Consider the following 14,687-nt stretch of genomic DNA (forward strand, 5'->3'; position numbering starts at 1 on the left):
TTTTCCTATTAATTCTGTGTATTGACCCGGCTTCGGTCTCGACCTCCTCCTCGTGTAGATTGTAAAAAAAGAGAAAAAGAATTTAAATAAATAAGAAAACCAACCACCAGCGACGACAGCCCCATTGCTAGGTTAGATACAAAGCACAATCCGCATCGTAAGGAGAGCAATTCAACATCTTCCTACCGCCCAACCCACTCTGTCAGGACTCAATCCAGGACGGCCGACAGTGGTTCAGAGTCAACTGACTCCATACCGTCAACAGCGCAAAAAACGCAGGGGCCAGCTTGGAAGCCAAAGAAAAATTGGTGTTTCACTGCCTTATGGCCGAACGCCATCGACGAGTTGCTCTGAACTGCGCCGAAAGGATCTTAGGCTGGGCGTCAACGATAGTGGGTTTAAGAGAAGGAGGTACACAATAAGGCGTCGTTCGTAGTCACAGGCGTCATCATCATCATCATCATCATCAATATTTGAATTTAAAATTTCTTATTTTGCAAAAGCGCGCCATATTTATTTCTTCTTTTGATTTTTCTTGCTTCCCTTCTTGTCACTTTTTGTGCGTTCCAGTTTTAGGCGGTCGGTCGGTTTTTAGATGGCGCTGCGTCTTGCATCCCGCGTCCTGCGCATACCGACCACTACCACCCACCACCTACACCGTCGTTTTGTTTTATTACGCAAGCATTTTCAACCATTAATAGCCGCGGGGCATTAAATTTTTAAATCACCCGCTTCGGCCGGGCCAGGGTGGTGGTACGATGGCAATGACTATGGCGATGGCGATGGCAGTGCTGAAATTGATGGTGTGGGTTGGAACAAAGAGTTGTGGAATGGGGTATGGGGCAGCGGCCCGCACAAATTCAATGGCAATGGTGTAGCAAGTACAGTCACGCAGAAAAACTAAGCTTTATGTTTGTCACTCTGTGAAAAGAAAGCTAAATTTGGGGAAAACTTTATGTGTAATCATAAAATGGATAACACAGTCATGAAATAAAATTCCCTGTTCAAAAATTGTTCAACGCACATACTTAGTTTCATACGCTACTTACGATAATACACAACGGATATCACTAGTAAGCCTCTTGACCTGTTTTTTTTATAAATTTAATAGCGCTGTCGACTGTGACCTTCAGCTTAGTAGTTAAACCCGAATGAATGCTATTATTTATATGTAAAGGCAACACACATTTAAGCAAGCTACAAAATTCTTCGACTGAGGTCCAATATTCCAATCAAGCTAAACATTTTTATTTTTACATATTGGTTAAATATTTAGTTTTACTTAAACATAACCCAAACATCAGGTTTCTTGAAAAAACGTATTGAGTATCCTGAAAATTAACATTTTAAATTCAGGTTCATACCCTGAACCTTCTGCTACCAAAACCAAAGGCCGCTCGCGTTATGCGCTAAATTAAATACAAGAAATTAAAAAAGATACGACTGCTGTGCTTAAATTTGCACTGAACAGGAGATCACACAATATTTATTACAATTAATACAATTGCAGTTCTATTAATGCACCAAACAGGAAATCACACAAAATTTATTACAACTAATACAATTGCAGTTCTATAGTAAAATTTGAACGCATGCATAAATGTTTGCAACTGGGTTAATTCATATTACCACACGATTTTTTCAAAAAATTTATGTTCGACTGAGGTCTAATATTCCATTCAAGCTAAATATTTTTATTTTTACATATTGGTTAAATATTTAGTTTTACTTAAACATAACCCAAACATCAGGTTTCTTGAAAAAACGTATTGTGTATCCTGAAAATTAACATTTTAAACTCAGGTTCATACCCTGAACCTTCTGCTACCAAAACCAAAGGCCGCTCGCGTTATGCGCTAAATTAAATACAAGAAATTAAAAAAGATACGACTGCTGTGCTTAAATTTGCACTGAACAGGAGATCACACAATATTTATTACAATTAATACAATTGCAGTTCTATAGTAAAATTTGAACGCATGCATAAATGTTTGCAACTGGGTTAATTCATATTACCACACGATTTTTTCAAAAAATTTATGTAAAACATGTAAAATATGTAAAACATTAGAAATGTGCCCAAATACGACGCAGACGGACCTCTGCAAAGTTTTGAAATAAAAATGCTTTTAAATTGAAAGACGAGTTTGCACAAAACACTAGCTATAACTAACATAACTATCTTTGCTACGCAATATTTGCCTGCCTCACCAAATAACCACATATCTATACATGCACACATTTATGTAAATCAATATTAGCTGAGGTACTGGGCACCCTTCAAGACATTCAAACCCCTCGGTTAACCCTTCATATAAGCAAGCAAATGGATTGCATTGCAATTTAAGCAAGATGTGAGGAGGTCTTTGAAGTAGCTGCGTTGCCTGTTAAGTTGGTGTTGGTGACCGACCGGACATTTCTGGCCCACTGGGCGGCCAACGGCAACGGCAAGGCAAGGGCACACCTGGAAAACTGGTTTTCTCACGATTTCCTATGGTAACTGTCATCGCCGTCATAGTTGGACCGGTATCTGGCAGGGGTTGGGGTAGGGTATGCTTACGCGCAGGACAATGACAGGACATTGGGTTCCGATCCGGAAAAAACTGCCGCGGCGAGTATTCAAATTAGTTTTGCCACATTACATATCAGTAGAGCTAACGGCCACTGCACTAATGTTTAAGCGCTGCAGACTATTGGGAAGTACGATCGAAGGGGGTTGGCATTGGAGTTGTCCTTTTCTGCCCTGCATAGGTCAGTTGTAGGGAGTCATTTAAATTTGCATACTATCGGCCTTCAGTAATATGGAAGAGAGCCGTGGCCGAGGACGAGGCCGATTGCTGATTGCCGAAAACAAACTGGTCAAACCGGTCGGATCAAGTCCTGCATATGTGTATTCAAGTAAATTGAGTGCCGGCCACTGGTTCTCAAAGTAATTCACTTTTAGAGACCCTTTCCATTTAAATGTTTCATTGTTGTGACTCCCCAGTAACCCTCACAAGCCCATACATAACACAGTTGAGAGTGCGAGAGCGCTTTCTCGTCTCATCATCCTCGCATGGCACACATGCGACGTCGGTTGAGCATGTGAAAGCGAATGTAAGCATAAATGTGGATTTTGACTGAAAGCAAAAACATTGTGTAACCGCTATGTGACCAAGCGACTCATTCTGATTTCAACACTGAAGTCGAACATATGGGAAAAGTTAAAGCTCTGAGCTTAACCAAGTAAACGCAAAAAAAAAACGAAAAACACTGTGCAACAACTGGATGTTAATAGAAAATACAAACTGTTAAAGTATAAATATATATTTATAAATAAACATAAACATAAATTTCTATATGGATATAAATAATTTTGATTCGTTTGTGCATACATATATAATAAGATAAAAACTCGAAAAGAAGTAAAAAGTAAGACATAATATTTTCGAATATATTGTGCTTTATAACACGCATGGGAGGAAATATCTCCTAACCCTCTAATTTTTCATAAATATTCAACATTCGATTAACACGTTTCGGGAAAATATATAAAAATGGTTAATAAACAGTCTTTTCTTTCTGAACAAGACAAAAATTTTATTTTGTTGAGAACATTTTTAATTTAAATGTGGAACAATTTTTATTTAATAGCGATTTTCTTAGTTAGGAAAAGAATTTTTTAAGTGAATTTTAATGATATTATGCAAAGATCCCTCTCTTTGTTGCATTCGGTAATTTTTTGCGTGAATTTTGATGATATTATGCAGAGTCCCTCTCTTTGTTGCAGTCGGTAAATATTTCGAAATCTTCGGGATCAGTCAAACTAATTATATCTTCGGAATCAGTCAAACTAATTATAAGGCTTTAATAGAAGCAGTTAAATAGATTAATACCGGTAAAGCTAGATTGCAAGTATCTTTATAAAAGCTTAATGGTGATAATTGGCTTGTGGTTTAAAGGCAAAGATTTGAACATTATCATAAATTAACTTTTTTATTACTTTTACATATTTTTCTGTAATACAATTTAATATTGACCATCCATCATAATTTAATTGGACTAATATTTAAAAAATAAAAATTGAAGAAAAATTAAGATTTATTTAAATTTTAAATCAAGTACCTTAAATAAGCAGTGCAAACAGTCGTGAATGCCTGGCCGGGAGATGCAATTGGTAAAACTTTCGTCATTTACTTTGGTTGTTTATCCGAACTATATAAAATTTGTAGGGTATAAATATGGCATCTAAGTGTGTGTAAATACCAAAGCCCAAGACTAATGTCTAATTTGTTTTTTTAAAAATTTGGCGATAACGGACGATGAATCCAAAAAGTGAGAAGATCAAGATGTGTGTATACTATACGACAGACTACATTAAAAATGTGGTGTGCCTAGCCCTTATAAGCTCCGAAAATGTTAAATGAACAAAATTTGGATCTATGTCGATTTAATGGAAATGTTGCAAGTTATGAGAATTAAACTCATACAGCACAGGTACTATGCATTCAGTCATACGGACAGGCAGACGGACATGGCTTGATTTCGGGTAAGAAGTACTCCCTTCTGCCTGTTACATGCATTTGCACAAGACTTTTGAACCCAATTTACCATTTGATATTGGTTCAGGATATACAAATATTCTTTTCTACTAACTTAAAGTAATTTATTATACCCAATTTTTACCATTTGATACTGGTTCAGGGTATACAAATATTCTTTTTTACTAACTTAAACTACTTTATAAAAGCCCTTCCATATGATTAGTCGTAAAAAATTGTCCATTGAGAGGAAGCTTATGAAGAATAACAATAGAACTATCATATTTACTTGCGATATTTTAAGAAGTTTAATTAGGATATTATTTAAACAAAGCTGATAATTTAAAGGTACTAAGGCACATTTGTCTACTTGTTTTAATCACATACAATTAAACACATTAGAAAGCATTATTCATGAAAAGCAATCGCAAAGGTTTTATTTACGCAACTTTCTTTTGGTAGGACTTTTTAATATAAAAAAACGACTAGCATACATTTTCTTTTACGATTTCTACCATTTTTATAGAAACTTCTCTACATCAAAATGCTTGTGTAGCTATAGCTATTGGGTAAGCAATTCCACCGATTGTTTCATTTTTCTTGTTGCTTGTTTTTTTTCCTTTTTCAAATCACCAAACTCGGGTGAATGAAGAGGGTGCACAGCGAAATGGACGCTTCACAATTATATTTGTGTGCATGCTTATGTATGTTTTTGCGAGTCCTACGCTCGGCCAACCATCTTGTTTCTTCCAGAGTACGAATACTCACCACCAGAAGAAGAGGCAGGCAGAAGCAGCAACAAAAGGAACACCATTCCAACGCCCCTGCCAAGGCCACCGCCCGAGTCCGAGTCCGAGTCAACGTCTGATAGCTGCGCACGACCATTCGGTTGCTCGTAAACCATTAACAAAAGAGTGAGGGTGGCAGATACAGAAGCAATGGCGGGGGTGCGGAATAGAAACAGGGACTGGGCCGTCATGTTGATGCCCGCACAGACATGACTACTTTGAGGAATCTGAATACTGCTTTTAAAATTATCGACCCACAGTCACTTGCTTACATATGCACACACAATTGTGAATAAAATAATGAAATTTCTTCCTTATTAAACTGACTATTCCTTTAACCTAGTGTTATGAGAAAAAATAATTATAAAGATTTGCACATGTATAAAACAGTATATATATATATATATAAGCGGCATAATATACCCAAACTGATAAATCAATAAATCCAGGACTGTACGTTTGTCTATCTTTCTGTCGGTCCATCTGTATGAAAGCGCGATCTCAGAAACTATGAGAATTAGATGCATCAAGTTTGGTATAATATACAATATATATATATTATATATATATATGTATATAGCATATCTCGGATATTTAGGTATATTCGTTCATATATGGCATGCTTCGATTAAGGAAACTTATAATTTTCAAGATCTGTTATTTTTGGTCCACCAAAGATTGTTTTTCAATTACTTACACTTACACTTTGAAATTCTATGTTGAATTTATATACATAAAAGCAGTTTGGCTCACATTTATGTTTGTATGCATAAATGCATTTTTAAATACCTGGGGCGTATTTATGGTTTAGGAATTCAAGGCGTGGTAACAAAAAAAAATATTATATTAACTTCTACAGGAGCTTTTGTAATTAAGTACACCTGACTTCTGTGTTTCTAATTGCTTGTATTCCCTTTGTATATAGTTAGCATATAACTACAGCTTAATGTTAATAAGCAAATTTATTTTTTTCAGCGTGTGATCCAGTAGTGCCTAACACGGATTACGCATATAGTCCTGTCTTTGCACATATGGTGCCGGTGAAAGCGGCTTAATATGTAGGTGACTATAAATGAAATATATTAAAACTAAGCTTACTCTTATCATATTGCAGATGCACTGCACCATAATAAAAATAAAAACCATGCTAACTGGCTTGTCTCCACAGCATCACGAGCTCGTAATAATTTCACAAAATAGGAAGCATGAAATGTATTTCTTGTGCACTGTTTGTAACAGTAAATAATATATATTGTAAAACCATTTTAATGCCGGATAATCGTTAAAGAAGGAACTTGAAAACGTAAAGATTATATTTAATAATTGTTTCAAAGGAATATACTTATATACCAATATGTACCAGTATTTAAATGTATTTATTTGATAACAAGCAATAAAAAGGGCAATCGGGCTGATAAGAATCTAATAGTCTGACATCAGATTAAACATTTTTTTATTTAATTATTTATGCATTTAAATCAACGAGTAAAATTTTCAAGAGTTGCATTTAAATATTTCAATGAACAGCGAACGATACTTTAAGAAGACTTGATATTAGTAAGAACATTTAAAAAAACGGGAGGTCCTTTTTCGATTTATAATATGAAAAAACTTTGTGTTTTGTAGTACACCTTTTTATATTATTTGTAAGGCGGGTTTGTATGCCTTTTCCAAAAAATAGCTTGTTTAAAACTTATTAAATATACCTTTATGAGTCAGGTGTTAATCTTTAAACCGGTTTTAAAACTTTCAAAGGTGCAGCGTACCTGTCCGATTTATTGACCATCCAACTATCAATAGATCTGTATATAGTATTCTAGAAAATACATTTGAAATTTTGTGACTCTAGCTCTTAAATCCTAAGAGATTTGCTCTAAATGCATTACTGATTATCAGAAACAAATTCTTACTGCGCGGCACTCTTACTGCGGCACATATGTTCAAAATTTTAAGTTTCTAGCTGTTATCGATTTTGAAATTGATGCGTTTATACATACGACGGACGGACATCACTTGATCTACTTGGCTATTTATACTGATCAAGAATATGCATACATATATACTTAATTAGGTCAGAAATGCGTCCTTCTGCCTGTAACTTTCGCACAAAATCATTATACCCTTGTTAACCAGTTTTACTTATGTTAAGGTATAAAAACGGACAGCCAATTCATCGTACTTTGAGATAGAAATTCTATAATAAAGTATAATGCATGCTTCATTTCAGAAAAGGTTTAAAAGCTTACGATTCAAACAATTGTTGGCCAGTTGCAGGCTGGCTTGCAAATTAGCACTCATGCGCATAACTGAACTGTATTTTTAGTGCAGCAACTATTTTCAAAATATCAGATCTCTAGCTCTTATAGATTCTGAAAACTATGCGTTCAAACATGCGGACAGACGGACACGACTAGATCGACTTGGCTATTTATGTTTATCAAGAATATACATATATAATTAATGGGGTCAGAAATAAGTGCTTCTGCCTGTAACTCTCACACAAAAAACATTATACCTTGCTTGTTTTATTTCAGAAAAAGTTAAAAAGCTTACGATACAAACAATTGTTGGCCAGTAGCAGGCTGGTTTGCAAAGTAACACTCATGAGTACAACAGAACTGTATTTTTGCTCAAAATACATTATTGATTATCGGAAACAAACTTTTACTGCGCGGCACTCTTACTGCAGCACCTATTTTTAAAATATGAAGTCTCTAGCTTTTATTTATTCTGAAATCGGTGCGTTTATACATACGGACAGACGGGCGTGACTAGATTGACTTGGCTATTTATGTTGATCAAGAATATACATATATAATTAAAAGGGTCATAAATGCGTCCTTCTGTCTGTAACTTTCGCACAAAAACATTATACCTTGCATGTTTAATTTCAGATAAGTTTTAAAAGCTTACGATGCAAACAATTGTTGGCCAGGAGCAGCCTGGTTTACAAATTAGCACTCGTGCGTATAACTAATCTATATTTTTGAATGTTAAATATGGGCTAGCAGAAGGCTAACAAATGAATAAAAGGATGCAGATACTAAGACCAGAACACAATATGTAGCTGAATGAATGTGTTAATAACACTTAGAATTGTACATGTATACGGTGAGAGATCAGTTTGATCGTTAACCTAGTGTAGGCAATGTAATGATAAAGTTGCTGCTAATATTGGCGGGAGGAGAGGCAGTATTGATCAATTGGATAAAGAGAAAAAAGGATATATAATTGTTTTTAATATAGAAGAGAAAAATTAATTAGTTTCGGTAAAGAGTGATTAGCAGTCGTATTTTATTGTATTTTCATTGCTTATAACTAGTTCATAATACAATATAAGAAACATAACTGGAACAAAAATAGGTCCGACTGTGATACGCACTAGATGACAATAACTGGCATGTACAAAAACAATTTTTAAAAAACATGCAAATCTCAATGTTTAACAATTATGTGAGGTTTATACAAAAACATAATAATATTTTACAAATAATTCTTAATTCAACATGGTAACTTAGTGCTTGGCGGGCTTATTTGAATTTTTTAACAGATTCCAGAGTTGATTCACAAATTAACAGCTGCTATCTGGTATTAACGGAGCATATGATGACTTTAACAGTGCCTCTGTTATCGTTAACAGACCCTTCTAACAGAGCCTCTTTTTTGCGTTCGTACTGCAAAAAAGCTGCTGTTATTTACAGTTCATATGGTTTTAGCAGTGCCTCTGTTATCGTTAACAGACTTGCAAGTGCATTCCAGCAGAGCATCTGTTATCGTTAACGGACTCACAAGTTCGTTCTAACAGAGCCGCTTTTTTGCGTTCGTACTGCAAAATATCTGCTGTTCTTTACATTGTCAACCGTTGAGTGAAACAATTCAACAGTAGATAAAAAAAATGCAACAGTCGAAAGTAAACATTGTTTGCCAATAATAAGAATTAAACAATTTTGTTAAAACTTAAGTATTGAATTTCTACTTCAATGCTCTACTTTCATTTAATATTCAATTTCAATAATAAAAAACCGGGAAGGAAAATTGCCTACAACTATTTTTAGGCATATCGGCATCAAGAGAATGTGCGAAAAAGATATAAGGGGCTTTTCACTAAATATATTTTGATTAAAAGGAAAAAAGGAAAAAACAACTCAATTCAATTTATATATATTAAGAGAAGAAGGAAGCTAATTATTTTATGAAAAAAGAGAACGATTCAAATTCAATTATCTCTAAAAAACTAGTCATAATTGGCTAAGAAAATTTCCTATTTCGATTTTCACCCATATTTCGATCAATATAAAGCAAGAAAAAGAAAAAAGGGGCTTTTCACTAAATATATTTTGATTAAAAGGAAAAAAGGAAAAAACAACTAAATTCAATTTATATATATTAAGAGAAGAAGGAAGCTAATTATTTTATGAAAAAAGAGAACGATTCAAATTCAATTATCTCTAAAAAACTAGTCATAATTGGCTAAGAAAATTTCCTATTTCGATTTTCACCCATATTTCGATCAATATAAAGCAAGAAAAAGAAAAAAGGGGCTTTTCACTAAATATATTTTGATTAAAAGGAAAAAAGGAAAAAACAACTAAATTCAATTTATATATATTAAGAGAAGAAGGAAGCTAATTATTTTATGAAAAAAGAGAACGATTCAAATTCAATTATCTCTAAAAAACTAGTCATAATTGGCTAAGAAAATTTCCTATTTCGATTTTCACCCATATTTCGATCAATATAAAGCAAGAAAAAGAAAAAAGGGGCTTTTCACTAAATATATTTTGATTAAAAGGAAAAAAGGAAAAAACAACTAAATTCAATTTATATATATTAAGAGAAGAAGGACGCTAATTATTTTATGAAAAAAGAGAACGATTCAAATTCAATTATCTCTAAAAAACTAGTCATAATTGGCTAAGAAAATTTCCTATTTCGATTTTCACCCATATTTCGATCAATATAAAGCAAGAAAAAGAAAAAAGGGGCTTTTCACTAAATATATTTTGATTAAAAGGAAAAAAGGAAAAAACAACTAAATTCAATTTATATATATTAAGAGAAGAAGGAAGCTAATTATTTTATGAAAAAAGAGAACGATTCAAATTCAATTATCTCTAAAAAACTAGTCATAATTGGCTAAGAAAATTTCCTATTTCGATTTTCACCCATATTTCGATTAATATAAAGCAAGAAAAAGAAAAAAGGGGCTTTTCACTAAATATATTTTGAATAAAAGGAAAAAAGGAAAAAACAACTAAATTCAATTTATATATATTAAGAGAAGAAGGAAGCTAATTATTTTATGAAAAAAGAGAACGATTCAAATTCAATTATCTCTAAAAAACTAGTCATAATTGGCCCGCCTCCAACGACGCCTCCGCTGGCTTATTGAATTGTGCTGCCGCTTCTCATGGACACCACTATGGATACAGGAGTCACTGCATATAGGAGCGCCATGCACATAGTGTGCATTTTGGATTCCATAGAGGCCACGCTCGGGCAGCCAATTTGGACATCTTCGAGGCCGGAGCATGGCCGTTGACCATTGCAGTTCCGTCTGCAGGGGCGCCCGCACTTGTTCCGCGTGTGCTGGGAGGCAGGTACGTACTCTTTTTACTCCTTGCAGAGCCCGTCTAATTTGCCTTTTTCGTTTTCCAGGTATGGCTGCTGTACCAAACATCAGATGCCCATATAGCCCGGCCATTGCCAGTGCCTCCTGGCCGATACGCTGCTGCTGCCACTGCCACTTGTCAGGCAGCAGCTCATCTTGGAGCGGCCCTTGCAGTCGCCTCCGAATTGACGCCATTCGGTAAGTACATCTACGTTTTGCAGACAGTATTGAATTCTCACTCTTTCGTTTTGCAGGCGTCGATTGTTGTTGCTGCTGCTCATGCTCATCCATCAATGGCGGCCCAGATGGCCAAGGCTGCCCCTGCACAGGCACCAGCTGCATTTGCAGCTCCTCAGGGGGGCCAGGCTCCATCTGCTGCTGCATCGTTGGACATCTATCAACCTGGCGCTCCACAATGAGCCCAGGCATATCCAGTGGCAACTGCTCGGAATTTGCCATTAATATATTTTGCCGCCGCCCAGGAAGCGGGTCAGGCTGCAGTTGCTGCTGCATCGTTGGACAAGCATTATTATTATGCCGCCGCAAGGAAAGCGGGCCAGGCTCAGTCTCAGGCTGCACCGATGGATAAATTTCATTTTGCCGCCGCAAGGAAAGCGGGCCAGGCTGTACTAAATGTACCAACGAGGGAGTCATTTCCGCCTTCTTCTGCAGGTAAGTTGACAAAAACAATTCATATTCATCATTATCAATATCGCTATCATTATTATTATATATATTGTTGTTATTGTTAGTATTAGTAGCATGTATATTGTTAGTGCTGCTGCCGCATAGCCGTTGGGCATGCTGCATTTGCAACTCATTTGTATTCAGCTGCACTGACTCATTGTCTGCGAGCCGCTGCTGTATTTCAATTTCATTCCCTGCAGCGTGCAGCGCATCATCCATCTCTTGCCCCAATGCCTGCTCCAACATATCAAGGCTGCGCTCTAGCTGCAATTCATCGGCATTAATAGCCGATTGTATTATACCCTCTGAGGCCGGCAATGCCGTCCGTATTGATAACTGATCTGAGGCCAGCGCTGCTGCCCGAAATAGTTCCTGTTGCTGCCGCTGCATGTGCTCTAATTGCAGCTCAGGTATAATTAGCCATTGTATTTGTATAGGCTGATCACTAATTAGCGGCTCTAAGATTTCGCGAGTTGTTAAGCCATTTTTTAGTTTACGATGAAACGTGTTTATTGTAGACTCGCTTAAACGTTTTGGAGGCCCCATTGATCGCCTTCGTTCCGCCTGAGCAAGCATATCCGCTCTCCTTATAGCCTCTTGCTCATCCTCCTCAAGCTGTAGCAGCGTTGGCAGCCTCTCCTCAATCACCTCTGTCTGCTGTATCAACTGCTGCTGCCGGAGTGGCGTCATGCATTTGTCCAATTGTTCCGTATACCTGGGCCTCTGTAGGCGCACAGGTATAAATGGCTCTAGCAACAATTTCCGAGCTTCAATATTCGGATGACAACTTAGTGACTTTGCAAATCTATCACTTGCCAACTGATATACTTCATCTACACTTTTTATCCCATACGTATTCCTCAACGTCTGGTTCCTAGTATACCAGCCAGCATTCATGCATGTCCGCAAAATTTTATTCTGCATTGTTTCTATCCTTTTTATTTGCGTGTTCGAGACCAATGCTCCCCACACAGGAAGCGCATATTGCCATATAGGTGCAATCAGCTGTTTATATACAACAGCCTTGCAGTTTTTGGCTAGCCTACTATTATTCCCCAATAGCCAATCCAGCTTTTTGTATACACCACGCAGCCTTATGCAAAGCTGAGTTATGTGTACATTCATTGTCAGCTTTCTATCCAACAGTAAGCCCAAATATCGGTGCTTCACATTATTTTCGATCATTTGACCATCTATCTTTGGACAAAGCCCTGCTTGTGACGCATCCAGCCTACGCGTGCTAAACATTACATGCGCTGTTTTGCTACTATTTATCTTTATGCACCATTTCTCTGCCCATCGCATCAAACAACTCAAATATCTTTGATTTGTTTTCACTGCCTCCAATATATTTTGAGACGCACACATAACTATTGTGTCATCAGCATACGTTGATAGCTGCATCCTATTGGCTTCATCGTCTCTCATTACAAGTCTAGGTAGTGGCATGTCTGAAGAAAATATTGTATACAATATAGGCCCAAGCACGCTGCCCTGGGGTACACCTGCATACACTTTTCCAGCCCTTGACTTTATGCCATCATTGCATTTTACAATAAATGTTCGCTCTGCCAAATAGCTTTCCAATACATTATACAGTGCAAGTGGCAATAATTTTATCAATTTAACCAACAGACCAGCGTGCCATACGCGATCGAACGCTTCACTGATATCAATAAATACAGCCGAGCAATATTGTCGCTTCTCATAAGCATTCAATATATATTGAGTCACCCGAGCCAGCTGCTGCTCAGTCCCATGATCTTTTCTAAACCCAAATTGATGGCTTGGTATAGCATTTGCAAACTCTTTGCATTCAAATAGCCTATGCATCAGAAGTTTCTCAAACAATTTAGAGAACCCTGCTAGCAAACTAATTGGCCTATATGACGATATCTCTGCTGTACTTTTACCAGGCTTCAATATCATACTGATCTCTGCGCTTTTCCATTGCAGATGAAAGTGCCCATACCTTAATATACAATTGAATATGAGCACCAGGTATATAATCGCCTTCTCTGGCAATGACTTAATAACCCTATTATCTATATTGTCCATGCCCGGAGACTTGTTTAGTTCTAGCATATCTATCTCTAGCATAGTCTCGCTAAGACTTATCGGACGAAATGGCAGCACAGACACACTGTCTATATTCTCTTCGAATTGTTCTAGCTTTTTTCGCTTCTGTTCTAGCAGCTCGTCTGCAATTAAATTACGCACATTTTTCTGGTTGACAATTGTTGAGTGGGAGGCTGGGTCGTGGATGGGACGAGATGGGAAACGGGACGGACAAATTGGGCACTCCCGCCCATCGGCCTGCAAGCGTGAGCGAGCTAGCTAGATGAGAGGGCGTGTATATGTGTGAAAGTGAGTGAGAGAGAGATATAATCGACCGTATGGGTGTATGGTACAAGGGTGAGCGTGTGTGTGAGTGCAGGAGCAAGCGAGTCGTAGTGGGGCGGCTTTATTGGCGCCCACTCAATTTTAATTCTAACTACTCTCATAGAACCATGCTCCCTATCACACACACTGGTCTCACGCAAGACACCAAAACATCCATTATATCTAACTACAAACACGACCATAGACCCAACAATCCGGACACCTGCAATCCATCTCAGATCCGTACATCCAGACTCAAGCAACCCATTCCAGAAAGTTTATTGATATACATTCATATTCTCTTTCTCTCTGTTTTTGTTTTTGGATTAACAAATATTTCTCCTTAAATATATATACTTATTTGATATAACAAATGTGTTACAAAATTAATTTTCTTAAATTTAAATTGTGTTTTATCTTTAGCTTAATTACTAAATGACAACTTTTTAAATAGAATTAATTTTGTGTTTTATGATATAGTGTGTGTGTGTTTGTACATATGTACATTGTATGATATAGTGTGTGTGTATTGGCTAAATTATAATTAACTATAATTTTAATTATTAATTTTTAATTTTATTATTATTATTATTATTATTTCTAGCATGTATGAGTTTTGCCAAATATTTCATACATTATTTTTAGAAAATTGATTAATAATAAACATTTTTTTGGCATGATTTAATGTGATTTTCATTT

The 14,687-nt window shown here is 36.4% G+C and overlaps 1 protein-coding gene across 1 annotated transcript; it reads left to right on the forward strand.

Moving 5' to 3' along the window:
* The first annotated feature begins 10,698 nt into the window (after nucleotides 1-10,698).
* On the forward strand, nucleotides 10,699-11,600 carry LOC135427874 (keratin, ultra high-sulfur matrix protein-like). Its single transcript, XM_064681584.1, has 3 exons — nucleotides 10,699-10,908; nucleotides 10,967-11,117; nucleotides 11,174-11,600. The coding sequence occupies exons 1-3, from the start codon at nucleotides 10,840-10,842 to the stop codon at nucleotides 11,506-11,508; spliced, it is 555 nt and encodes a 184-aa protein (XP_064537654.1). The 5' UTR covers nucleotides 10,699-10,839; the 3' UTR covers nucleotides 11,509-11,600.
* The last annotated feature ends 3,087 nt before the right edge of the window (nucleotides 11,601-14,687 follow it).

Source organism: Drosophila montana, unplaced genomic scaffold, assembly GCF_035044405.1.
Source record: "Drosophila montana isolate Dmon_TW-CO22-7 unplaced genomic scaffold, ASM3504440v1 contig_2397_1, whole genome shotgun sequence".
NCBI classification, from domain to species: domain Eukaryota; kingdom Metazoa; phylum Arthropoda; class Insecta; order Diptera; family Drosophilidae; genus Drosophila; species Drosophila montana.